Genomic DNA, 27,500 nt, shown 5'->3' on the forward strand with positions numbered 1-27,500 from the left:
CGGGGGAGACGGCTTAAGTCAAGGTGGGTAGAAATAAACTATCCTACCTTTTGCTGCACAGAACATCAAGGGCGATCTGGATACATTTAAATTACAGTAAGTAACCTGGCATTTTACGTGTGCAGAGGTACAGACTGTTTTGTTAACTTTGCCAAAGAAGAAAGCCAGTGGCGCTGATGAGGTAGCATATGAACCAATTAAGATCACACAGACTTGTGAGACATTAACCAACATCATGGAAATGACCCTTAGTGCACATAATCCCAAAGAAAGACAATGTACCAAATTACCCATTGACATTGGAGAGATATCTGTGAAGTGTGTTCTTGCCTGTGTCCTTCCATGCTTGATAGATGCAACATGTTATCCTATATTAACAAGCAAGGCATGAATGGGTGTGTGTGTGTGTGTGTGTGTGTGTGTGTGTGTGTGTGTGTGTGTAAATTCAGCTGTGTGTGTTGTGTGTTTAGATTCAGCTGTGTGTGTGTGGGTGGGTGTGTATATGTGTAAATTCAGCTGCGAGTGTCTGTAAATTCAGCTATGTGTGTACTGTTTGTGTGTGTGTGTGTAGTGTTTGTGTGCTCAGGCGGGGGGGGGGGGGGGCTCCCTGCTCCCTGCTCCCTGCTCCCTGCTCCCTGCTCCCTGCTCCTGTATTGAGGGGGGGGGGGGGCGTACACTCTCTTTGCTCATTGCAAAGCGATGTCAACACTGTGGAATTTACCCCTGACACTGTGCCACACTTTTATTTCAAGAAAGAAATTGAGAAAGAGACTGTAAATGCCTTATCACAGAGGCATTAACAGTGTACGCAACCACTCTTACACAACAAAAGCGATCAAATGAAAATGTTTTTTCTGTAAATATGACAATGTTCCTCACTTGGCCACTCAGCAGTTGAGAGAGAGAGAGAGAGAGTGCCATTCCACCGGCGGTCACCAGAGGGCAGCAGACGCAAGGTCCAGAGAGGCGTCGCTGCTTGCACTGGAGAAAGGTTTAACAATGAAGATTACATTACGTTACATTACACCCGGCATTTGACAGACACTCTTATCCAGAGTGATGTACAGTTGATTAGACTAAGCCCCTATAAAAGATACCTGTCTGCTGCTTCAGGGGACCCCCGGGCCAGTCAAGCCCGAAAGGCCTCCTTCTTCAGTTTGACGGCCTCCCAGCGGGTTCTTGGGTTGCCGCCCGACAGGCACTGATGACCTTCTGGCCACAGCTCCTGCTTGCCGCCTCTGCAATGGAGGGTTTGAACATAGCCCACTCGGACTCCGTGTCCCCAGCCTCCCCCGGGATGCGTGAGAAGTTCCTCCGGAGGTGGGAGTTGAAGACCTTGCGAACAGGGGCCTCCGCCAGACGTTCCTAGTTCACCCTCACTACACGTTTGGGTTTACCGGGTCTGTCTGGCAGCCTCCCCGGCCACTTGATCCAACTCACCACCAGGTGGTGATCAGTTGACAGCTCTGCTCCTCTCTTCACCCGAGTGTCCAAGACATACGGCCGCAGGTCTGATGATACGACCACAAAGTCGATCATCGATCTTTGGCCTAAGGTGCTCTGGTACCAAGTACACTCATGAGCTACCCTATGCTCGAACATGGTGTTTGTTATCGACAATCCATGACCAGCACAGAAGTCCAATAACAAGACACCGCTCGGGTTCAGATCAGGCAGGCCATTCCTCCTAATCACCCCCCTCCAGGTTTCTCCGTCATTGCCCATGTGAGGGTTGAAGTCGCGCAGCAGAACTATGGAGTCTCCGGGTGGCACCCTTTCCAGGATGCCGCGCAGTGACTCCAAGAAGGCCGGATACTCTGAACTGCCGTTTGGTGCATAAGCACAAATGACAGTCAGAGCTTTCCCCCCAGCGACACGTAGTCGCAGAGAGGCGACCCTCTCGTTCCCCGGGTGGAACTCCAACACAGTGGCACTCAGCCAGTCGCAGGCTATGGAGAAAGACTTTCGGTTGACCTCGAGGAAGTTCTGGCAAACCATCCGACGACTCAGAAAGGGAAAGCAGGGCTTGTCTCAGGCTGTTTTCAGCAGGGGAGGAGAACTGCTGACCCAGACTGGGGATATTGTCGGGCGGTGGAAAGAGTACTTTGAGGAGCTCCTGAACCCGAACAACATGTCCTCTGCGGAAAGAGGCAGAGCCCGAAGACTCGGGGGAATCTGCACCTATATCCCTGGCGGAAGTTGCTGAGGTAGTCAAAAAGCTCCTCATTGGCAAGTCGCCGGGTGTAGATGAGATTCACCCTGAGATGCTGAAGGCTCTGGACATTTTTGGGCTGTCTTGGCTGACACGCCTCTTCAGTGTCGCGTGGAGGTCGGGGACAGTACCTGTAGAGTGGCAGACCAGGGTGGTGGTCCCCATTTTCAAGAAGGGGGACCCGAGGGTGTGCTCCAATTATCGGGGTATCACACTCCTCAGCCTCCCTGGGAAAGGCCTCTAGGGTGCTGGAAAGGAGGCTCCGACCGACGGTCGAACCTTGGATTCAGGAGGAGCAAGGTGGCTTCCGTCCTGGTCATGGAACAGTGGACCAGCTCTTTACCTTGGCGGGGTTGCTGGGGTTGCTGGCGGGGTCATGGGAGTTTGCCCATCCAGTCCACATGTGCTTTGTGGACTTGGAGAAGGCTTTCGACTGTGTTCCCTGGGGAGCCCTGTGGGGTGTACTGCGGGAGTATGGGGTACCGGGGCCGTTGTTATATCCGGTCCCTGTATAACCAAAGTGAGAGCTGTGTCCGCATTCTCGGCACAAAGTCAAGCACGTTTCCAGTGGGTGTTGGACTCCGCCAAGGTTGCCCCTTGTCACCGGTCCTGTTTGTGGTATTCATGGACAGGATCTCAAGGCGCAGCCGAGGTGAGGAGAGTGTCCGGTTTCGTGACCTCAGAATCGCAGCTCTGCTTTTTGCGGACGATGTGGTTCTGCTGGCTTCATCGGACCGTGACCTTCAGCACGCACTGGAGCGGTTTGCAGCCGAGTGTGAAGTGGCCGGGATGAGAGTCGGCACCTCAAAGTCCGAGGCCATTGTTCTCTGCCGGAAAACGGTGGATTTCTCCCTCCGGGTTGGGAATGAGTCTTTGCCCCAAGTGAAAGAGTTCAAGTATCTCGGGGTCTTGTTCACGAGTGAGGGTAGAAGGAAGCGTGAGATCGACAGGCGGATCGGTGCAGCGTCAGCAGTAATGCGGGCGTTGCACCGGACCGTTGTGGTGAAGAGGGAGCTGAGCCGGAAGGCAAAGCTCTCGATTTACTGGTCGATCTACGTCCCAACCCTCACCTATAGTCACAAGCTTTGGGTAGTGACCGAAAGAACGAGATCGCGTATACAAGCACCGAAATGAGCTTCCTCCATAGGGTGGCCGGGCTCAGCCTTAGAGATAGGGCGAGGAGCTCAGACATACGGAGGGAGCTTGGGAGTAGAGAAGCCAAAAGGAGCCAATTGCGGTGGTTCGGGCATCTGATCAGGATGCCTCCCGGGCACCTCCCTCTGGAGGTTTTCCGGGCTTGTCCAACTGGGCGGAGACCCCGAGGTAGACCCAGAACCCGCTGGAGAGATTATATATCTCTCCTGGCCTGGGAACGCCTCGGGATCCCCCAGGAGGAGCTGGAATGCGTTGCTGGGGAGAGGGACGCCTGGAATACATTTACATTTACATTTTAGTCATTTGGCAGACGCTTTTAATCCAAAGCGACTTACAAGTGCATAGGTTCTTCACAAGTCAAAGCATCACATCCATAACTAGGAAAATACATAGGAAGTGCTGTTTTAAACACATAGTCATCATAAGTGCTCATTTTTATTTTATTTTTTAATTTTTTTGGGGGGGTTACACAAGAGGGATAGGGATATCAGAAAGGGGGGCGGGGGAAATCAGGAGGGAGGACTAAGGTAGAGTTTGAAAAGGTGTGTTTTTAGTCTGCGTCAAAATAGGGGGAGGGATTCTGCTGTCCTGACAGTGGTAGGCAAGTCATTCCACCACTGAGGAACCAGAACGGAAAACAGGCGTGAACGTGCAGCTCGCCAGGTGCTTGCAGTGAGGGATCCATAAGGCGACCAGAGCTGGCAGACAGGAGTGGTCTAGCTGGGGAGTAGGGAGTGATCAAGGATTGTATGTAAGGTGGGGCAGTCCCCTTAGCAGCCTGAAATGCCAACACTAGGGCCTTGAATCGGATACATGCATGAATACCCGACTTTGCCTACTGCCACCGCAACCCGACTCCGGATAAGCGGGTGATGATGGATGGATGAATGGATATAAGATAAACTGAAGGGGGACAAACTGCCTGTGCAATAGGTAAGATTTTTGTGTTGAAATTGTTACAAGACCATTGTAAATCCCTTCCTACCATGGAAAAAGCCTCACTGATGTGTTGACTCACCCTCTGCCTGTGTTTATAGTCCTTAAATTCGGGTTTCAAAACATACAGTTGACAGGCCGTCACTATACCTAAACATTCTACAGCTGTACAATAATTCAAGCTCATTGGTTGAAAAATGATTCCAATTGCCACAGCCAATAGCGTGAGGGCTTATTCTGATTGTTCGCGTGTAGCTGCCCAAATTGCACTCCAGACAAGCAATCACTGAAACTCTCTATGCTATTGCTTATTATCCAAGCAAAGACTATACATCTAGTTCGCTATCAGTAGGAACAAGTAAATTAGCTATCGTTAGCTCAACAAATTAACAAATATCCACCTGTGGCAATACGAACATAGTAGTGAGCATAGTTGCACAAGCGTTGTGCCTCAGGGAGATAATCCGCTTGTTGCTACCGAAAGCGAACTGGTATTGTTTTATAATAGATATGTAGTCTTCGCTTGGATAATTACCAATAGAACTGATAGAGTTTCAGTGATCGTGTGATGCGTGTTTAGCTAAATCTTTATTTTTCTCAAACTGTAAGTTACAGTTGCATCGTTTGTGGTAGATTCATTTCTTAGTTATATAGACAGCTAGTTACATATAACCAAATAACTTGCTTACTCATAATATAATTGGTTAAAGTGAAAAATTTTAAAAAAACAAAAAATATAAATAGTGTTTTGTAGCACACTAAAGTCAACAGTACATTCACTGTGATGAAGCACATAGTTGTGGCACTGATGTTTTTCTCATATAATATGATATCCAGTCTGCAGGCACATAGACATTCATATTGTGCTGCTGAAATATGCAGCGGGTTATTAAATACGTCATACAGGAGAGCCCTCGGAAACATCCGAACAGCGGTCTGTCCAGGCAAACATTCTGGGTCATCGCCATGGTGATCTGGAGGCGGGTCGATCTGTGGGGTCTGGACAGGAGCAGGGTGGGAAGGGAGGCCATTAACCTTCCTCCTCTTCCTCTTCCTCAATAAATAATGTCCATTTACCTCTTCATGTCTAGAAGATACGTGTCTGTGTTGATGTGTGTTTGCATTACATTAGTCATGTGGCAGATGCTCTTATCCAGAGTGACTCACAATAAAGTGCAAATCAGGGTGCAAACCAGAACCAGGGACAAGTGTGTTGAAGTGCGAGAGTGGTCACATAATAACTTAAAACCCTTGTAGAATGATCAGATAAACTGACCAAGAAGTAGCAAAAACACAGTTTTTGTTTTTGTGTGTTTGTGTGCCTGTGGGTATGAGCATGAGTGTGTGTGTGTGTGTGTGTGTGTGTGTTTGCACTTGTGTGTGTTTGTGTGCCTGTGTGTATGCGCCTGAGTGTGTGTCTGTGTGTGTGTGTGTGTGTGTGTGTGTGTGTGTGTTTGCACTTGTGTGTGTTTGTGTGCCTGTGTGTGCCTGCATGTGAGTCTTCAGAAAGTGGTTTAATTGTTTCTAACTGCCTTTTAATGTTTTGAAAAAAGAGTAAAGAAGTTAAAGCATGTTTAGTGTAAACATGGTGCCAGTTAAAGTGGACAGAGAGCAGGAAGTTAATGAAGCTAATGAAACTAATGTAAACTGAAATGCATTAGCTTCATTAGCTTCATTAGTAATGCAGTTTGTTTTAAAAAAGCACTAATTGCTCTGTGCTCTACAGTATCAGGCAATGCAGCTACTGAGATGAATTAGGCTCGCCATCACACCTGTGACAGTAGATAATTGTATGTTGTTAGTGGGGTGTTTTAGTCATGGGTGTGTTTATTAAGCAGGTTTCTGTAGTGTGTTAGTGGGGTGTTTTAGTCATGGGTGTGTTTATTAAGCAGGTTTCTGTAGTGTGTTAGTGGGGTGTTTTAGTCATGGGTGTGTTTATTAAGCAGGTTTCTACAGTGTGTTAGTGGGGTGTTTTAGTCATGGATGTGTTTATTAAGCAGGTTTCTGTAGTGTGTTAGTGGGGTGTTTTAGTCATGGGTGTGTTTATTAAGCAGGTTTCTGTAGTGTGTTAGTGGGGTGTTTTAGTCATGGGTGTGTTTATTAAGCAGGTTTCTGTCGTGTGTTAGTGGGGTGTTTTAGTCATGGGTGTGTTTATTAAGCAGGTTTCTACAGTGTGTTAGTGGGGTGTTTATCATAGGTGTTTTTATTAAGCAGGTTTCTGTAGTGTGTAGTGGGGTGTTTTAGTCATGGATGTGTTTATTAAGCAGGTTTCTGTAGTGTGTTCGTGGGGTGTTTTAGTTGTAGGTGTGTTTATTAAGCAGGTTTCTACAGTGTGTTAGTGGGGTGTTTGTCATAGGTGTGTTTATTAAGCAGGTTTCTGTAGTGTGTTAGTGGGGTGTTTTAGTCATGGGTGTGTTTATTAAGCAGGTTTCTACAGTGTGTTAGTGGGGTGTTTGTCATAGGTGTGTTTATTAAGCAGGTTTCTGTAGTGTGTAGTGGGGTGTTTTAGTCATGGATGTGTTTATTAAGCAGGTTTCTGTAGTGTGTTCGTGGGGTGTTTTAGTTGTAGGTGTGTTTATTAAGCAGGTTTCTACAGTGTGTTAGTGGGGTGTTTGTCATAGGTGTGTTTATTAAGCAGGTTTCTGTAGTGTGTTAGTGGGGTGTTTTAGTCATGGGTGTGTTTATTAAGCAGGTTTCTACAGTGTGTTAGTGGGGTGTTTGTCATAGGTGTGTTTATTAAGCAGGTTTCTGTAGTGTGTTAGTGGGGTGTTTTAGTCATGGATGTGTTTATTAAGCAGGTTCCTGCAGTGTGTTAGTGGGGTGTTTGTCATAGGTGTGTTTATTAAGCAGGTTTCTGTAGTGTGTTCGTGGGGTGTTTTAGTTGTAGGTGTGTTTATTAAGCAGGTTTCTGCAGTGTGTTAGTGGGGTGTTTACATAACGCTTCGGTGGGCTCTCTCTGCACACAGAATATAAATCACATCCATTTCTTGACTTTTTAATCCTCAATGGAAAACTAAAAAAGGAATAATGTTCTTTCTGTATTATTCAAAATGTTGTGTGCTGATTTTTCTTTGTTATTGAATACAAGTCTGCAATAACGCACGCACGCACGCACGCACGCACGCACGTGGTGACATGGCTCAGGCTGTAAGAGCAGTCGTCTGGCAGTCGGAGGGTTGCCGGTTCAATCCCCCCCCTGGGCTGTGTCGAAGTGTCCCTGAGCAAGACACCTAACCCCTAAATGCTCCTGACGAGCTGGTCGGCGCCTTGCAGTGCTTTGGATAAAGGCGCTATATAAATGCCAACCATTTACACACACTCACACACACACACACTCACACACACACTCACACACACACACACACTCACACACACACTCACACACACACGCACACACACACAATCACACACACACACACTCACACACACACACACACTCACACACACACTCACACACACACACTCACACACACACACTCACACATACACTCACACACACACACACACACACACTCACACACACACTCACACACACACACACACACACACACTCACACACACAGTATGTGCCCCTGTAGTGACTCAGGGCAGATGAGTAGCTGGCTGTAGGTAAGTAATGTGTGATGTTGGGTATTAAAGCTGAGAATTAAACTGACGTAAGGTCTAAACGGAGAGAAAACATGAATAAATCAGCACTCGCACCCCAAAGAAACGCGTGAAAGAGCAATGAAAGGTGGAGTGTAAAGAGGAGGATTACAGAGGAGCCGGCCGTGTAATTACCGGCGGGGGAACAGAGGAACAGGGAGAATGGGCTCCGGCTTTAAACCCGTCTCACAGAGGAGCTGAGAGCGAGGGAGAGAGGTGCCGCTTGCTCCTCTAAAGGAAGGCCATTGTGGGCTTCACAAGGTGTCTGCCAGCGGCCGAGCCATCGCAGATTAGGGCGACATTCATTGCGCTTGGATAAGACAGTAAAAGTGGCGGCCATGTTTTAATACGGATCAGGCCGGGGCTGGGGGGGGGGTGTGATTATTGCAGGGCCAGGCATACATTATTCATAGCCGTAATAAAACAGTATTTTCAGATTAATTCCTAAATGGAGTCAGATTACATTTCTTATAAAGAGATGGGCTCCGGAACGACGTGTCTGTGTTTACTGCGTCTCCCGCTCACCTCCTGATTTACTGCGTCTCCTGCTCACCTCCTGATTTACCGTGGCGTCCGGCCGTGGTGCTGATTAATATAATAATGAAATATTACCCCCCTCTTCCCCGGCAGAAAGATGATATTTGGGTGGGAAATTAATGAGCTACGATGCCATTACACCGGGGTGCAGCGGGACGATGGCCTGTTTGTCGAGCGCAGATTAAATTTCCTGACGGATGGCCTGGGAGACAGTGAGTTACGGGGAATGCTAAACGACATTCATGGAAATTACGCGCCCCGGAGACGGCTCTCCTGGCAGGACAAAAATAAACGGAAAGGGAGAGAAAATAAAGAGGAGATAAAGTTGTGGAGTAAATTATTTTTTGGAGAGATTGGATTTTAAAGCTGTACAGTGACAGATTTTTGTTTGTTGCCCCTCTGACTTGTCGTGGCCTGTTTATCAGGAGGTGATGAAGGACGTCGGTTAAAGTCCAGGGATATGCAAACTCGTTATCTGACAGTTCATCAGTGTCACTGATTGGCCACTGAACTGGACTCCCCTTTTCTGATTGGACAGGATAAATGGAAATCAGGTTCTACACTCCAGGGTCAGAGCAGAGTGTTATAAAGCACGTCTGTCCCTGTTATAAAGCACGTCTGTCCTGTTATAAAGCATGTCTGTCCTGTTATAAAGCATGTCTGTTCTGTTATAAAGCACGTCTGTTCTGTTATAAAGCACGTCTGTTCTGTTATAAAGCACGTCTGTTCTGTTATAAAGCATGTCTGTCCTGTTATAAAGCATGTCTGTCCCTGTTATAAAGCATGTCTGTCCTGTTATAAAGCACGTCTGTTCTGTTATAAAGCACGTCTGTCCTGTTATAAAGCACGTCTGTCCTGTTATAAAGCACGTCTGTCCCAGCCACAGGGTCAAGTGTGAACTACAGATGATGTAGCCACGTCATGGAGCCGCCTGTAGTGTAGTGGTTAAGGTAAATGACTGGGACATACAAGGTCGGTGGTTCAAATCCCGGTGTTGCCACAATAAGATCCGCACAGCCGTTGGGCCCTTGAGCAAGGCCCGTAACCCTGCATTGCTCCAGGGGAGGATTATCTCCTGCTTAGTCTAATCAACTGTATGTCACTCTGGATAAGAGCGTCTGCCAAATGCCAATAATGTAATGTAATGTAATGTCTCTGGAACACACCCATATGACCCCTCAGCCAATCACATTCCCCCGCGTATCTCCGAGACACAGGGTTAATTAATGTGGTTTCTTTCTGTACCACACTTGTGACACAAACCAGGTAATCCCAAAGACAAATTCTCACACACATAGGCTGGCCTGAACTATCAATCATTCTGCAAGCCAATCAGCAGCTTTCCTGAGCACTCTGCCATCCAATCAGCAGCACTCCTGAGCATTCTGCTAGCCAATCAGCAGCTGTCCTGTGGTTTCCCTGACCCCTCCACTTAACCAATGACATCATCACTTGCAGAACCTGAAGCCAGGATTTTATATTTAAACCTGCGCTGTCAATCACACCTGTAAACATTAATCATTTTCACAGTGATGTTGAAAAATGTAATCTCTTTCACACACAAACACACACACAGCACAAACAGACACACACACACAAACACACACACCAGCCATGATATAGTGAGGCCACAGAAGTGGGTCTTATCGTGGCTGCACCGGGGCTTGAACCACCAGGGCCCAGTGAAGCACCTTAGCCACTAGGTCTCCTCTGGCAGTGAGGGGAAACCTGACCCCAGATCAGCACTCTGACTCTGTGGTGTGGAGGTGTGAACACATGTCTGACTCTGTAAGCATGTGCCTTTGGGTTCAAATTACACAGTCTGTCAGTCAAAGGAAACACTGCACTCAATATACCCTTAAGAAGAGTCCAGCAACAACATGCACGCATGGATGCACCCACACACACACACACACACACAGACATGCACACACACAGACATGCACACATGGATGCACACACACACACACACACACACACACACACACACACACACACACACACAGGCATGCACACATGGATGCACACACACACACACACACACACACAGACATGCACACATGGATGCACACACACACACAGGCATGCTGGCATGGATGCACACACACACACACAGGCATGCAGGCATGGATGCACACACACACACACACACACACACACACAGGCATGCAGGCATGGATGCACACACACACACACACACACACACACACACACACACACACAGACATGCACACATGGATGCACACACACACACACACAGGCATGCAGGCATGGATGCGCACACACACACACACACACACACGCAACAAACTCCAGAAATAAGGTGCCCGTAGTGTAAGAAGCCCAGCGAGCACGGGGGGAATGAACTGCAGTGCACCGCATGCACTTCACAAGAACGCCGAAGTTCAGTGAGCCGAATTTAAAGGTGCAAGAGGTAAGATTTTTGTGTTAAAACATTGCTACAAGACCATTGTAAATCCCTTCCTATCATTGAAAAAGGCTCACTGACATGTTGACTCACCCTGCCTGTGTTTATAGTCCTTAAATTCGGGTTTCAAAATATACAGTTGACGCCGGACACTGTACCAAAACATTGTATAACTGTACAATAATTCAAGCTCATTGGTTGAAAATGAGTTCTAATTGCCACAGCCAATGGCGTTTCAACGTCAGCGCGTTCACGGAGAAGGGGGAGGGATAAACACTGCTGTGGTGCGTTTGTTGCTGCTATTCCTCTCTTGACCGTTTTTTATTTTTTTACCGAAATTACCTATTGTACCTTTAAACTCAACGTTTCCAGCCCCGTCTTCAGAAAACGTGCACAGCTGCCATTTGACATTGCAGAAACCATTTAGAAGAAACACTGGGTGTATTCTCATTTAATACTTTAATACTTTACTGGAACTGTAGATTCCGTTTACATTCGTCACAATTTGTTACTTGTATTTCTAAATTAGTTTTTTTTTTTCCAATACCTACTGAACTGAATCTGCTAAGTGATACAATGAGGAAACCGCCGAACACGATAAAGCCATAAAACAGACCGACGACGCCCCGTCGGTCAGCTGGCTGGATCACGTGTGCAGCGATCACATGACCGCAGGTCTTTATGCGTTTGTTTGGGAAGTCGGCGGCGCAGCGGGACGATGGCTGAGAGGGACGACACAGAGAACTATGTCAGCGAATATGAGCCACTCCAGCCCCGAGTGGACGGCGCCTCTCCGAGGCCGATGGCCGCGATCTGTGACCCGAGCAAGCTGGCTCACCGAGTGGTAGTGCTGGTGTTCATGTGCTTTCTCGGCTTCGGTGAGTGGCGCTATTCCGACGCGTAAGCCGCTTCGCTGTAGCTTAGCGTGCTAGCTAGCAGCAAGTGATTTAGTCAGCTAGCCTCACTAGCTTACTAAATTAGTTAACATGTAAGTTATTAAAATGTGTTTCTGTGATATCGTGGAGGGTTTGCGCCGTTGCTAACAAACCGACTAGCAACCGAGCTAATTCAGACGTGACGAAATAAGTGATTTCCGTGGCAACAGAAATCAGTCGCATAAGAACCCGATGTCCATCTTCTCACTCTGAAGTTTTCCTGCTGTGTTTCAGGGAGTTACTTCTGCTATGACGGCCCGGCCGCCCTCCAGGTACAGGTCCGACAGGTAAGTACTCCTCCAGTACCCGGCCTGTCTTCGGTTTTAAAGGTAGATTACAAATATGTGACAGGAGTGTTTTTAGCTGAATATAATAATTCTGAGGTAACGGCCACTACTCCTAATCGAAAACGATTGAGATTTTAGGACTTTCATTTTATTATTTTAGATTTTAATTTTGAAAGAAGCATTAAAACAAACCCTACTCGTCAAAGGGCTAAGGTGTAAGATCATAAAGGGGGCTACGTGGCTAGAATTTCCTGAACTGAACATTCTAATGCTGATGTAGGCGAATGGAAGGAAAAAGAGTTCTAGAATTCCAGTAAGAACCTATTCTTCAGAGGGTCACCTCTGTTCCAGTAGAACGCGCCGAACGCGCCGGTTCGTTGCGCAGTCCAGCATTATATTCTGGAGATGTGCCCATTTGAACCCGCTAAGGACAACATGGCGGTTTACACAGCTGAAGATGCTCTCAAGAGATGGACGTTTGCTTGCTGAAGAAAATGGACTTTGGCGTTAGAGGACTGGTCTGTGCACTGTTCCAGATGGTTATCCTTCCGACAAACCCCTTCAGGGACTCTGTCCGATCGACACCACTTCCCTTCCCACAGTCAGGCTCCTGACCTGTTTTATCTCACGCAGTCCTACATTTTACTGCAGGCTACTGCGCCCCGCCGCATATCTCTGGCGACATCTGAGCTGTCTGCGATGTGTAACTGACATTTGCATTCATTCCCTTAAGCGCTTTTGAACGCTGGATGAGCGCTGTGGTTTCGTTTTCACTCGCGTTATTAATCCCATTGTGCGTGAGGTGTTCAACGTCGCAAACGAATGGAACGTTATCCGGGAAATGACTAGTTGGTTAAGTGTGCTTGTTACCAAGTGCGCTTCAGCCCAATGTGACGGTGGACATGAGCTAATGAATAACAAAGCGTCGCTTCCGTACAACGACGTTTCGTTCTTTATGAACCCGCGTGTCCAGTTTAATGACCTCGCTGTGGCAAATTCTGTGGGGAGGGCTAGTTCCTGTTCTGAATCTCGGCAGACAGGATGCGCTGTCAAAGCTGCCCTGCTGAGTGGAACCAAGTGTATAATGTAACAATGAGCCATCTCGGGTTTCCTTCACGGTTTCTGATCTTCAGCAGTTGGCTGTGTACTGTCGAGAATTATTGTCTGCTCTCTGATATGAATGGCAGGTGAGCAGGAGAGCAGCAGGCTGTTGAAGGTGGTGTTGTGATGGTGCAGGAGAAGGTGGTGTTGTGATGGTGCAGGAGAGCAGCAGGCTGTTGAAGGTGGTGTTGTGATGGTGCAGGAGAAGGTGGTGTTGTGATGGTGCAGGAGAGCAGCAGGCTGTTGAAGGTGGTGTTGTGATGGTGCAGGAGAAGGTGGTGTTGTGATGGTGCAGGAGAGCAGCAGGCTGTTAAAGGTGGTGTTGTGATGGTGCAGGAGAAGGTGGTGTTGTGATGGTGCAGGAGAGCAGCAGGCTGTTGAAGGTGGTGTTGTGATGGTGCAGGAGAGCAGCAGGCTGTTGAAGGTGGTGTTGTGACGGTGCAGGAGAGCAGCAGGCTGTTGAAGGTGGTGTTGTGACGGTGCAGGAGAGCAGCAGGCTGTTGAAGGTGGTGTTGTGACGGTGCAGGAGAAGGTGGTGTTGTGATGGTGCAGGAGAGCAGCAGGCTGTTGAAGGTGGTGTTGTGACGGTGCAGGAGAAGGTGGTGTTGTGATGGTGCAGGAGAGCAGCAGGCTGTTGAAGGTGGTGTTGTGATGGTGCAGGAGAGCAGCAGGCTGTTGAAGGTGGTGTTGTGATGGTGCAGGAGAGCAGCAGGCTGTTGAAGGTGGTGTTGTGATGGTGCAGGAGAGCAGCAGGCTGTTAAAGGTGGTGTTGTGATGGTGCAGGAGAAGGTGGTGTTGTGACGGTGCAGGAGAGCAGCAGGCTGTTAAAGGTGGTGTTGTGACGGTGCAGGAGAGCAGCAGGCTGTTGAAGGTGGTGTTGTGATGGTGCAGGAGAGCAGCAGGCTGTTGAAGGTGGTGTTGTGATGGTGCAGGAGAGCAGCTTCATGCCGTGACTCTGCTCTGTTTCAGGACATGCAGCTGACCACCTCCGGCTTCATGCAGCTCTACGCCTGGTACTCCTGGCCCAACGTCATCCTCTGCTTCTTTGGAGGCTTCATTCTGGACCGAGTGTTTGGTGTGCGGTGAGTGTTGGGTGTGCGGTGTTTGGTGTGCGGTGAGTGTTGGGTGTGCGGTGAGTGTTGGGTGTGCGGTGAGTGTTTGGTGTGCGGTGTTGGGTGTGCGGTGATTGTTGGGTGTGTGGTGAGTGTTGGGTGTGCGGTGAGTGTTTGGTGTGCGGTGTTTGGCGTGCGGTGAGTGTTGGGTGTGCGGTGAGTGTTGGGTGTGCGGTGAGTGTTGGGTGTGCGGTGAGTGTTTGGTGTGCGGTGAGTGTTGGGTGTGCGGTGAGTGTTGGGTGTGCGGTGAGTGTTGGGTGTGCGGTGAGTGTTTGGTGTGCGGTGAGTGTTTGGTGTGCGGTGAGTGTTTGGTGTGCGGTGAGTGTTGGGTGTGCGGTGAGTGTTGGGTGTGCGGTGAGTGTTGGGTGTGCGGTGAGTGTTGGGTGTTGGGTGTGCGGTGAGTGTTGGGTGTGCGGTGAGTGTTGGGTGTGCGGTGAGTGTTGGGTGTGCGGTGAGTACAGAATGAGCCTCACTCTCTGTCCCACACACGCGCTCACCTGTTTGGTCTCTGGGCGTTTCACACGATGAGTGACCTGCTTATCGCCGTGTTCTTTACAGGTTGGGAACGGTCATCTTCTCCCTGTTCGTGTGCATTGGACAGGTGAGTGCGCAGAGTGATGAATGTGTGTTTTTCACCTGGGGGTTCGTCTGTGCTATTTCTGTAGAATACGCACCAGAGTGCCATGTTTTTCTTTATTAATTGATTCATTTTCTTTTTTATGACTTCTTATAACTGGGGCGGTCTGTGGCCTAGTGGCTCAGGTACATGACTGGGACCCAGAAAGTTGGTGGTGCAAGCCCCAGTCTTGCCACAATAAGATCTATTAATGTGGGGCTCTTAACCCCACATTGCTCCAGGGGGGATTGGCCCCTACTAATCAACTGCAAGTTGCTTTTGATAAAAGCGTCAGCTCACAAGCAAATTCGAAATGATATTAATCCTAATTCTCTGCTGGTTCTTGTCTGTGGGAGTGTTCTCTTGGTCTTATCTGTTCTTGCTCTCGCTCACGTCTGTGTGATGGGAAATGAAAGGCTTATGATATCTGTCCTCAGGTCATATTTGCGGCTGGTGCGTTGTGGAATGCCTTTTGGTTGATGGAACTTGGACGGTTTGTGTTCGGGTAAGAATGTCAATGTTTTTTTTTATTCAGATTTTTTATTTAGTGGCTGTTATCAGTGTGTGTTCCCATGGTGATTGTTGCATGATACCCCTTACAAATCCACCAGATGGTCCTGCAGGTTTAACTCCAGTCCTGGAGGGCCGCAGTGTCTGCAGGTTTAACTCCAGTCCTGGAGGGCCGCAGTGTCTGCAGGTTTAACTCCAGTCCTGGAGGTGCCGCAGTGTCTGCTGGTTTAACTCCAGTCCTGGAGGGCCGCAGTGTCTGCAGGTTTAACTCCAGTCCTGGAGGGCCGCAGTGTCTGCGGGTTTAACTCCAGTCCTGGAGGGCCGCAGTGTCTGCAGGTTTAACTCCAGTCCTGGAGGGCTGCAGTGTCTGCAGGTTTAACTCCAGTCCTGGAGGGCCGCAGTGTCTGCAGGTTTAACTCCAGTCCTGGAGGGCCGCAGTGTCTGCTGGTTTAACTCCAGTCCTGGAGGGCCGCAGTGTCCGCGGGTTTAACTCCAGTCCTGGAGGGCCGCAGTGTCTGCAGGTTTAACTCCAGTCCTGGAGGGCCGCAGTGTCTGCAGGTTTAACTCCAGTCCTGGAGGGCCGCAGTGTCTGCAGGTTTAACTCCAGTCCTGGAGGGCCGCAGTGTCTGCAGGTTTAACTCCAGTCCTGGAGGGCCGCAGTGTCTGCAGGTTTAACTCCAGTCCTGGAGGGCCGCAGTGTCTGCAGGTTTAACTCCAGTCCTGGAGGGCCGCAGTGTCTGCGGGTTTAACTCCAGTCCTGGAGGGCCGCAGTGTCTGCAGGTTTAGCTCCAGTCCTGGAGGGCCGCAGTGTCTGCAGGTTTAACTCCAGTCCTGGAGGGCCGCAGTGTCTGCAGGTTTAACTCCAGTCCTGGAGGGCTGCAGTGTCTGCTGGTTTAACTCCAGTCCTGGAGGGCCGCAGTGTCTGCAGGTTTAACTCCAGTCCTGGAGGGCCGCAGTGTCTGCAGGTTTAACTCCAGTCCTGGAGGGCCGCAGTGTCTGCGGGTTTCACTTTAAGGTTGTTGAGAGCTAAAGGTCTGTGTAATGATGAACTCGCTCTCTGTGTCTCAGGATCGGGGGCGAGTCTCTGGCCGTGGCTCAGAACACGTATGCGGTCAGCTGGTTTAAGGGGAAAGAGCTCAACCTGGTGTTCGGTCTGCAGCTCAGCATGGCCCGGCTGGTGAGGGCCTCAGCGTTACGCCTCATCAGTGTCTCATTAACATACAATTAACATGCAATTAACAAATCATTCAACAAATCATTCAACAAATCATTCAACAAATCATTCAACAAATCATTCAACAAATCATTCAACAAATCATTCAACAAATCATTCAACAAATCATTCAACAAATCATTCAACAAATCATTCATAGCTTCTCTGTATAATGCTGTGGGTGTACCAGTGTGTTTGTGCAGTGTATGTTTGCGTGCACCTCTATATGCGTGTGTGTTTGTGCAGCATGAGCCTGTATGTGTGTGTGTGTGTGTGTTTAAGGAAGTGTGTGTGTTTAGTGCAGCAATGTTTGTGTTTCCAGGGCAGCACGGTGAATATGAATATTATGGGATGGGTTTATGGCCGCATGGAAAGCCTGCTCGGATCAGCTGGTCATGTGACCCTGGGAGTCTCGCTGATGATTGGTCAGTACACAACCCCGCCCACACCACCTACCCACGCAGCCATGCCCACACAGCCACGCCCGCTTACCCACACAGCCACGCCCGCTTACCCACACAGCCACGCCCGCTTACCCACACAGCCACGCCCACTTACCCACTCAGCCACGCCCACACCCCTGACCAGACAGCCTGTAATTATCAGTAGCTCGCTGTCGTCAGCGAATAGAATTGCATTCACTTGTGGTTCATTATTTTCAAAGAAAACTGGGAAAGCTGTGCTTTGGAGTGATTTTCGGCAGTATTATCGAGCAGCTTGCTGTCAAAAAGAAGAAAAAAAGAAGAAAAAAACATGTATTTCCTGACATTTGTTGATGCTGCTCCGATCAGTATTCTGATCAGTATTCCGATCAGCTTTCCGGGCTCAGTTCTGCCTGTCGGGAATGTGGCTGCGTTTCCTGCTCTCAGAGTGAGGTGTGCTTTCCACCTGAAGTGTCACGGAATGCAGTCGCACTCGTGAAGGTGTTGTTCCGGAAAACGCTCTCATTTTCACCTGGCCGCTCTGTCTTTTGATCGCTGTGACGGCGGCTCTGCTTCCTCCTGCAGCACTGCTCTGGCCCACGGCCACCTGACTGTTCAGCACCTACACCGTCATTCCCAACACAGTGTGTGATGTTCACATTCACCTACACCGTCATTCCCAACACAGTGTGTGATGTTCACATTCACCTACACCGTCATTCCCAACAGTGTGTGATGTTCACATTCACCTACACCGTCATTCCCAACACAGTGTGTGATGTTCACATTCACCTACACCGTCATTCCCAACACAGTGTGTGATGTTAACATTCACCTACACCGTCATTCCAAACACAGTGTGTGATGTTCACATTCACCTACACCGTCATTCCCAACACAGTGTGTGATGTTCACATTCACCTACACCGTCATTCCCAACACAGTGTGTGATGTTCACATTCACCTACACCGTCATTCCCAACACAGTGTGTGATCTTCACATTCACCTACACCGTCATTCCAAACACAGTGTGTGATCTTCACATTCACCTACACCGTCATTCCAAACACAGTGTGTGATATTCACATTCACCTACACCGTCATTCCAAACAGTGTGTGATGTTCACATTCACCTACACCGTCATTCCCAAAACAGTGTGTGATGTTCACATTCACCTACACCGTCATTCCCAACACGGTGTGTGATGTTCACATTCACCTACACCGTCATTCCCAACACGGTGTGTGATGTTCACATTCACCTACACCGTCATTCCCAACACGGTGTGTGATGTTCACATTCACCTACACCGTCATTCCCAACAGTGTATGATGTTCACATTCACCTACACCGTCATTCCAAACACAGTGTGTGATATTCACATTCACCTACACCGTCATTCCAAACAGTGTGTGATGTTCACATTCACCTACACGTCATTCCCAACACAGTGTGTGATGTTCACATTCACCTACACCATCATTCCCAACACAGTGTGTGATGTTCACATTCACCTACACCGTCATTCCCAACACAGTGTGTGATGTTCACATTCACCTATACCGTCATTCCCAACAGTGTGTGATGTTCACATTCACCTACACCGTCATTCCTAACAGTGTGTGATGTTCGCGTTCATTATCATGTATGTAATGTTCATTGTGGTGGTGTGTGTAATGTCGGTGTTTATTGTGTTGGTGTGTGTAATGTTAGTGTTTATTGTGGTGGTGTGTGTGATGTTGGTCTTTGTGATGGTGTGTGTGATGTTGGTCTTTATTGTGGTGGTGTGTGTGATGTTGGTCTTTGTGATGGTGTGTGTGATGTTGGTCTTTATTGTGGTGATGTGTGATGTTGGTCTTTATTGTGGTTTTGTGTAGAATGTTAGTGTTTATTGTGGTTTTGTGTAGAATGTTAGTGTTTATTGTGGTTTTGTGTAGAATGTTAGTGTTTATTGTGATTTTGTGTGGAATGTTAGTGTTTATTGTGGTTTGTGTAGAATGTTAGTGTTTATTGTGGTGGTGTGTGTGATGGTCTTTATTGTGGTGGTGTGTGTAATGTTGGTGTTTATTGTGGTGGTGTTTGTGATGGTCTTTATTGTGGTGGTGTGTGTAATGTTAGTGTTTATTGTGGTTTTGTGTAGAATGTTAGTGTTTATTGTGGTGGTGTGTGTGATGTTAGTGTTCATACATGCTGTTAGCGTTTCTCATTTGCGGTTGTGACAAAGCTCTTCTGTTATCTCTGAGAGGCCTACAGTCTGTTTCTAACTGGAAATCTTCGAACTGGTGTTTTCATCCGACGTAGTTAAAAGCTACTATTCATGTTCATTTTCACAATCCCTTTGACGCCACATTTGAGAGAAGGTGAGATGCTTTTAGCGAGTGAATAACATGCTCCACTGTGTGTCATGCATAGCGCCCACATTCTGACTTTAAATTCTCAATTTATATTTTGCCCTGAAAATCAGCTCTCGCTGTGGCTCTCTGCTGAGCCCGTCGTCTGAATGAGACGTTTCTACGAGAAGGTAGCTGTGTAGACCCTTAGCTCAGGGTCACCTCTCTGGCCTGGAAGGACTTCTTCTGAGTTGCAGCTTTTTGAGCGAGGCACCGGTCTCTCACGCGGTCTCTCGCTGGGAGGATGATTTACAGACGGCTTCGGCTGCGTTTCTCTGTTTAAAGTACAGCGCACAGTGGTGCGCGGGCGATGAATGCGGTTTCTGCTGAATGCGGTTTCTGCTGAATGCGGTTTCTGCTGAATGCGGTTTCTGCTGAATGCATATGAAACCATCGGAGATGGTTTTGGTTGGTCTTGATGAGTGCCTTGCTTGTATATTTGCTGAAGTGTGGAGGTGTTAATTGTGTTAAGTGGAAATGAAAGTGATGATTTCGCAGTAAGCTTGTGGTTTCAGCTCTTGTCCAGTCAGCAGAGTGGCTTGAGGGTGAAGGTGTTTCTCTGTTCCCATCAGTTCCTCTTGCAGCCACAGGCCTCTGTTTGGGTCACATGACAGAGAGGTCACAAGGACACTGGCATCAGCTGTTATAGCCCTTCTAAATTCTCAACCTTCTCAATTTTCTCAACCAAAGCCAAAACCCCTCGGGACTTCATATTGGGCTTAAGACTGAAAGAGTTCGCTCATGAAAAGGTCATTTCATGCATAATTAATGTATTTGTACATCAATTAATTAATGTTAACTACATAAGTTAAAGCCGGTTCGTATATCCTGGTTGTGAGCGTGCGGCCCCTGACCTGGTTGTAAGAGTGTGGCCCCTGGTTGTAACAGTGTGGGCCCTCTCCTCTCTCTCTCTCTCTCTCTCTCAGCGGGTGTGACCTGCGTGTTCTCGCTGGTCTGCGCGCTGATCCTGGCTTTCCTCGACCGACGGGCTGAGAGGATCTTAAACAAGGAGCAGGGCAAGACCGGTGGGTGTGACCTCATCACCATCACCATCACCATCATCATCATCATCATCATGTGTCCCAGCCTCAACCGCCATCGGCTGACTAGGCTGTTTGAGACCTTTAACACGTGTCATTTCCTGTCTGCAGGGGAAGTGATCAAGCTGACGGATGTGAAGGACTTCTCCTTATCGCTGTGGCTCATCTTCATCATCTGCGTGGCATACTACGTGGCCGTCTTCCCTTTCATCGGCCTGGGACAGTGAGTGACGGATTGACCAATCATATTCCTCCCCAGAGCTCACTAACCAATCATATTCCTCACCAGAGCTCACCTAACCTATCATATTCCTCACCAGAGCTCACTAACCAATCATATTCCTCACCAGAGCTCACTAACCAATCATATTCCTCACCAGAGCTCACTAACCTATCATATTCCTCACCAGAGCTCACTAACCAATCATATTCCTCACCAGAGCTCACTAACCTATCATATTCCTCACCAGAGCTCACCTAACCTATCATATTCCTCACCAGAGCTCACTAACCAATCATATTCCTCACCAGAGCCCACATCATCATTTTCAGAGCTCTGGTGAGGATTGTGATTGGTTAGTGAGCTCTGGTGAGGATTGTGATTGGTTAGTGAGCTTTGGATAGAAGAGTAAATAAATAAATAATATAATTGAGTTATGTAATCTGGTTCACACTGTGGGTGCAGTGATTTTAAAAAGACTAAAAAAGTTAAATAAGATAAAAACAATACAGGAGCTGCTGTTTACTCAGTAACTTCAGGACCTCTCACTTCCCTTTAAAACTCACCTGTGAGGGGCTGGAGTCTACCCCCTCTCACCTGTACACGCCTGTATCTACCCCCTCTCACCTGTACACGCCTGTATCCACCCCCTCTCACCTGTACACGCCTGTATCTACCCCCTCTCACCTGTACACGCCTGTATCTACCCCCTCTCACCTGTACACGCCTGTATCTACCCCCTCTCACCTGTACACGCCTGTATCTACCCCCTCTCGCCTGTACATGCCTGTATCTACCCCCTCTCGCCTGTACACGCCTGTATCTACCCCTCTCACCTGTACACGCCTGTATCTACCCCCTCTCACCTGTACACGCCTGTATCTACCCCCTCTCACCTGTACACGCCTGTATCTACCCCCTCTCACCTGTACACGCCTGTATCTACCCCCCTCTCACCTGTACACGCCTGTATCTACCCCCCTCTCACCTGTACACGCCTGTATCTACCCCCCTCTCACCTGTACACGCCTGTATCTACCCCCCTCTCACCTGTACACGCCTGTATCTACCCCCCTCTCACCTGTACACGCCTGTATCTACCCCCCTCTCATCTGTACACGCCTGTATCTACCCCCCTCTCACCTGTACACGCCTGTATCTACCCCCTCTCACCTGTACACGCCTGTATCTACCCCCCTCTCACCTGTACACGCCTGTATCTACCCCCCTCTCACCTGTACGCACCTGTATATACCCCCCTCTTGCCTGTATGCACCTGGGAAAGGGGAGAGGACAGGGGAAGGAGTAGAGGGATGTTCTCGTAATGCTGTCTCTCTCCACAGGGTTTTCTTCATCGAGAAGTTCAACTTCACTCCTACTCAAGCAAGAGCTGTGAACAGGTAATACAGAACCTGCTCTCACACACACACACACACTCTCTCTCTCTCTCTCTCTCTCACACATACACACTCACACACACACACACACACACACACATACACACACTCTCACACACACACGCCACACATGCACACGCGCGTACACACACACACGCCCACATGCATTCACATGTAGGACACGTGCATGGATTTACGAACATACACTTGTGCACACAAATACTGTGCTAAAATATATGTATTTGCATGTGTGAATACGCACATTAAATGTGTGTGAATATGCGCGTTAAATGTTGTATGTTTACGGGAAGGCATTCTTCATGGCTTTGGCCGATTTTAAGTCCTGTTACTGAACCGACATCCAGTGCTGTCCCAAACATGGGGGTGAAGGCCATGAATGTTAGAATGTGCGTTAGAATGTGCGTTAAATGTGTGCTGCTTTTTCCCGGTGGTTTGTGGCTGAAAGACCCTGCTGAAAGGGACGGTGCAGTAATGATGTGGATGTGAGTGTGTTGTGGGGTAATGGAGACTGATGGTGTTGATTATCTTGGTGACAGTATCGTGTACATCATCTCCGCCCCGGCCTCGCCCCTCCTGGGCTTCCTGGTGGATAAGACGGGGAAGAACATCGTGTGGGTTCTGTGTGCCGTGGCGTCCACACTCACCGCACACATCATGCTCGCCTTCACCTTCTGGAACCCCTGGATCGCCATGGTGACCGCCTCCCGCCGCCACGCCCGTCCGCGCGTTCCGTGTCGTTCCGGGGGGGTGAGGGGGAAACCGGGAATGTTTTACTGTCTTTTTTTTTTTTTTTTTTTTCTTTGAGTAAATATGGATTCGTAAAAGGGACGGGTCTTTTCTGTGTCCCTGACTATGCTCTGATTCTGTAATAAGGCATCTAAAGGTTTTACAAGCACAGTATTACAGCTCTATTAAGCATTCATGGGCAATATCGTAGATTTATGCCCAGTGATATTGAACCGTACAGTTAGTGTTCTATAAAAACCCTGTTTGTTTGCGGAGCAGATGCGTTTATACGATGTTGCGTTTTTACAGGGGGGTTCTGGGTAACCTTAGGAACACTCGCCGCCTGTAACGTTCAGCTAAATGATCAAGCGCAGAGCTTATTCTCCCCATGTGTGGGGCCTTTTATCACATCACGCTCAACGTTATGCTGTTTGTAAAGTTTCTAGGTTGTTTAGCTTTCGGTGCGTGAACATTAAGTGGTGCTGCGTCAGCGTTGTTAACGTCTCGGGATCCCTGTCTCTCTGCAGTGTCTGCTGGGCGTGTCCTACTCCCTCCTGGCCTGTGCGCTCTGGCCAATGGTGGCCTTCCTGGTCCCGGAGCACCAGCTGGGGACAGCCTATGGATTGTGAGTTTTCAGTCACATGACTTTGGCTGGGTTGGGCTTATGTTTTTACTGTATTTACTGCTTTTCAGTGATTTAAGATGCTTTTAATTTGGCGTTTATTCCCAAATTGTTGCCTTCTTACTGTCAGTTCTGCAGATACTTTAGGAAACGCCCACACTTTGTATGGCAACGTGAGTCCATTTCCCACCTAAGGAAGCCTTTTACCTGGGAATCAGTTGTGTCCACCCTCCCTTTACCTGGGAGTCAGGTGTGACCACCCTCTCTTTACCTGGGAGTCAGGTGTGACCACCCTCTCTTTACCTGGGAGTCAGGTGTGTTCACCCTCCCTTTACCTGGGAGTCAGGTGTGTTCACCCTCCCTTTACCTGGGAGCCAGGTATGATAAAGGACTGGGCTCAAGGTAAATTCCACACTGTTGGGGTTAGGGTTAGGGTTGTGGTTAGGGTCAGGCTTGGTGCAGATGGGCAGAATGGTTATGTGTTAGGTGTGTGTACCTGGTCTCTTTGGTCACCTGTGTACACCTGGTCTCTGCTCCTCACCCCGCAGTATGCAGTCCATTCAGAACCTGGGCCTGGCCCTCATCGCCATGGCGGCGGGGGGCATCCTGGACAGCAGCGGATACCTGTTCCTGGAGGTGTTCTTCTGCGCCTGCGTCTGCTGTGAGTCCCCCCCCCCTCACCTGCCCCCCCTCACCTGCCTCAGGTGTGTGTATTTATGCTGTTTCTCTCCTCTCTCAGTGGCCCTGATCGGCGTGGTAACTCTGTACTTTGTGGACTACGTGAGAGGTAAGAGTCCGCGGTGCTGGCCCTCCTGCTCTGCTGCTCCCTGCTCCCCAGGCTGGTCCTGTAACCCTCCTCCTCTCCCCCCAGGAGGAGATCTCAACCTCTCTGCCTCGGCTCGAGCCAAGCTGCTGAAGAACAAGACTGACTCAGAGTGAGTACGGCTGGGCCCACCTGGTCCAGACCCCCCACTGCCCCCGCACTGCCCCCGCACTGCCCCCCACTGCCCCCGCACTGCCCCCGCACTGCCCCCGCACTGCCCCCGCACTGCCCCCGCACTGCCCCCGCACTGCCCCCCTCAGACCCCCACTGCCCCCGCACTGCCCCCGCACTGCCCCCCTCAGACCCCCACTGCCCCCGCACTGCCCCCGCACTGCCCCCTCACTGCCCCCTCACTGCCCCCTCACTGCCCTGCACTGCCCCGCACTGCCCCCCACACACTCTGAAGTGTACCCCCACCCAGAACCTTCCTCCAGAAACAAACGCAGAAGGATAAAATGACCTTCCTGATGACCTCACCAACTATACGACATTTATAGAGCAATACATGTATTTACAAAAATAAACTGAGATGTAATGGCAAAAAGAGACATGGGCAGTGTGGAGCCCCAGTTGTTCAGGCTGTAGTGACCTTTGACCCTGTGCTGTCCTTACAGTTCAGGCTGTAGTGACCTTTGACCCCAGCTGACCCCTCTTACTGAGCTGTGCTGCTACGCTAACGGCAGATTGATGTCACTGCTCTTCAGCGGAGTCTCCAGTGCGCTGAGTCACTGCTCTTCAGCGGAGTCTCCAGTGCGCTGAGTCACTGCTCTTCAGCGGAGTCTCCAGTGCGCTGAGACACTGCTCTTCAGCTCAGTCTCCAGTGAGCTGAGTCACTGCTCTTCAGCTCAGTCTCCAGTGAGCTGAGTCACTGCTCTTCAGCTGAGTCTGCAGTGCGCTGAGTCACTGCTCTTCAGCTGAGTCTGCAGTGCGCTGAGTCACTGCTCTTCAGCTGAGTCTGCAGTGAGCTGAGTCGCTGAGTGAATCACTGGGTGAAACGGGGGGGTTGGGCAGCCGTGTCCAGGCCAGCAGCTCGTCTCCACACCACATTTCTGATGCAGGCTTTCTCAGTTCTCCATGGCGACACTGCAGGGCCTGTGTTCTCCTGTGTGTATGCTGGTATTAACACCTGCTGCGCACACCTGGTGTGTTCCCAGACTAACCTCTCCTGTTATGTTATGTCATGTGATGTGTTACAGGTGAGCTTCAGTCCGGCTGTCACCACTTACCTGAGGGGCCTCACCTGTCACCCACTCACCTGAGGGACCCACTCACCTGTCACCCACTCACCTGAGGGGCCTACTCACCTGTCACCCACTCACCTGAGGGGCCTACTCACCTGTCACCCACTCACCTGAGGGGCCTACTCACCTGTCACCCACTCACTTGAGGGACCTACTCACCTCTCACCCACTCACCTGTGGGGCCTCACCTGTCACCCTCTCACCTGAGGGGCCTACTCACCTGTCACCCACTCACCTGAGGCGCCTACTCACCTGTCACCCACTCACCTGAGGAGCCTACTCCCCTGTCACCCACTCACCTGAGGGGCCTACTCCCCTGTCACCCACTCACCTGAGGGGCCTACTCACCTGTCACCCACTCACCTGAGGGGCCTACTCACCTGTCACCCACTCACCTGAGGGGCCTACTCACCTGTCACCCACTCACCGGAGGGGCCTACTCACCTGTCACCCACTCACCTGAGGGGCCTACTCACCTGTCACCCACTCACCTGAGGGGCCTACTCACCTGTCACCCACTCACCTGAGGAGCCTACTCCCCTGTCACCCACTCACCTGAGGGGCCTACTCCCCTGTCACCCACTCACCTGAGGGGCCTACTCACCTGTCACCCACTCACCTGAGGGGCCTACTCACCTGTCACCCACTCACCTGAGGGGCCTACTCACCTGTCACCCACTCACCGGAGGGGCCTACTCACCTGTCACCCACTCACCTGAGGGGCCTACTCACCTGTCACCCACTCACCGGAGGGGCCTACTCACCTGTCACCCACTCACCTGAGGGGCCTACTCACCTGTCACCCACTCACCTGAGGGGCCAACTCACCTGTCACCCACTCACCTGAGGGACCCACTCACCTGAGGGGCCTACTCACCTGTCACTCACTCACCTGAGGGGCCTACTCACCTGTCACCCACTCACCTGAGGGGCCTACTCACCTGTCACCCACTCACCTGAGGGCCCTACTCACCTGTCACCCACTCACCTGAGGGGCCAACTCACCTGTCACCCACTCACCTGAGGCGCCTACTCACCTGTCACCCACTCACCTGAGGCGCCTACTCACCTGTCACTCACACACACATAGGCTCCACCCATCCCACAGACCACCCCCCTCTGGGCTGGATTTAAATGTGAGGACTGCAGGTGTGTCCTCGCACCCCCTCTGTGGTCCGGTAGCGGAGTGGGGGAGCCTGCGTGAGTGTGCAGGACCGGCTGCAGGCTCGTGCGGCCGGCGTGCCCCAGGGCTCCAGCCATGGCTCCATTTGGAGATCAGACTCTCGACTCTCTGCTGGGTGCACTGATTCAGCTCTGCACACACGTTCCTGCACTTAGCCCCATAATAACCACTTACTTACCTCTTATATCTCTTATATCTCTTATAGCTGTTATGTTCAAAGAGTCAAGTTGGGTATAGTCTGATTAACTTTTTTTAAAGGCCTGTTTGGCCACTGGTGCCTTTTGAATATTTAATGCGTGTTTTCTGGTCTCTTGTTGCATTTCTTATTTTCTGTTAGTTTGTTTTTTTAATGTAAAATGACGCAAAAGCATTCTGAAGCTGATTGAAGTAATCAATGAGAGGCATTTTTTTTTTTAAATAGCTGTATTTGTAACAAAGCAAAGCTGAAATTTCTCTCTAATCTGAGCTTGTTTTTGCGTTATGTCCTGATATTTCTGAGGCTAATCACTCTGTCCAGGACACGGTGTAGTGAAGCACTTATCAGGCCAGGCTAGCTGGGCTCCTGGGCTGTGTTTGCTCTTTGGCAGAAGTGGGGACTGCAGGGCAGTCCTTCAGTGTGATGTTGAGTTTGAGCTCCTTTGGTATCGTACCTGCGGTGCGGTAACGTGGCAGGATGAGGATCCACATGGAGGAGCTGATGATTTCAGTGTGCCGATGATTTCAGTG

The 27,500-nt window shown here is 49.7% G+C and overlaps 1 protein-coding gene across 2 annotated transcripts in view; it reads left to right on the forward strand.

The window, feature by feature from the left end:
- Positions 1–11,413: 11,413 nt before the first annotated feature.
- mfsd1 (major facilitator superfamily domain containing 1) overlaps positions 11,414–27,500 on the forward strand; it is a 25,626-nt gene continuing 9,539 nt past the window's right edge. Inside the window, exons 1-16 of one of the 2 annotated variants that reach the window (XM_061217962.1) lie at positions 11,431–11,791; positions 12,083–12,135; positions 14,206–14,318; positions 14,907–14,949; positions 15,402–15,469; positions 16,543–16,651; positions 17,010–17,112; positions 20,428–20,526; positions 20,653–20,764; positions 22,105–22,161; positions 22,716–22,872; positions 23,433–23,530; positions 24,076–24,188; positions 24,267–24,314; positions 24,399–24,462; positions 25,547–26,099. In XM_061217962.1, coding sequence (XP_061073946.1) covers positions 11,632–11,791; positions 12,083–12,135; positions 14,206–14,318; positions 14,907–14,949; positions 15,402–15,469; positions 16,543–16,651; positions 17,010–17,112; positions 20,428–20,526; positions 20,653–20,764; positions 22,105–22,161; positions 22,716–22,872; positions 23,433–23,530; positions 24,076–24,188; positions 24,267–24,314; positions 24,399–24,462; positions 25,547–25,550 — 1,401 coding nt within the window. In that variant the 5' untranslated portion in view covers positions 11,431–11,631 and the 3' untranslated portion in view covers positions 25,551–26,099. Of the gene's footprint in view, positions 11,792–12,082; positions 12,136–14,205; positions 14,319–14,906; positions 14,950–15,401; positions 15,470–16,542; positions 16,652–17,009; positions 17,113–20,427; positions 20,527–20,652; positions 20,765–22,104; positions 22,162–22,715; positions 22,873–23,432; positions 23,531–24,075; positions 24,189–24,266; positions 24,315–24,398; positions 24,463–25,546; positions 26,100–27,500 lie in introns of those variants that run through there. The other variant, XM_061217961.1, reaches the window with a different exon arrangement.

This window comes from Conger conger, chromosome 13 (genome assembly GCF_963514075.1).
Source record: "Conger conger chromosome 13, fConCon1.1, whole genome shotgun sequence".
Taxonomy (NCBI): Eukaryota; Metazoa; Chordata; class Actinopteri; order Anguilliformes; family Congridae; genus Conger; species Conger conger.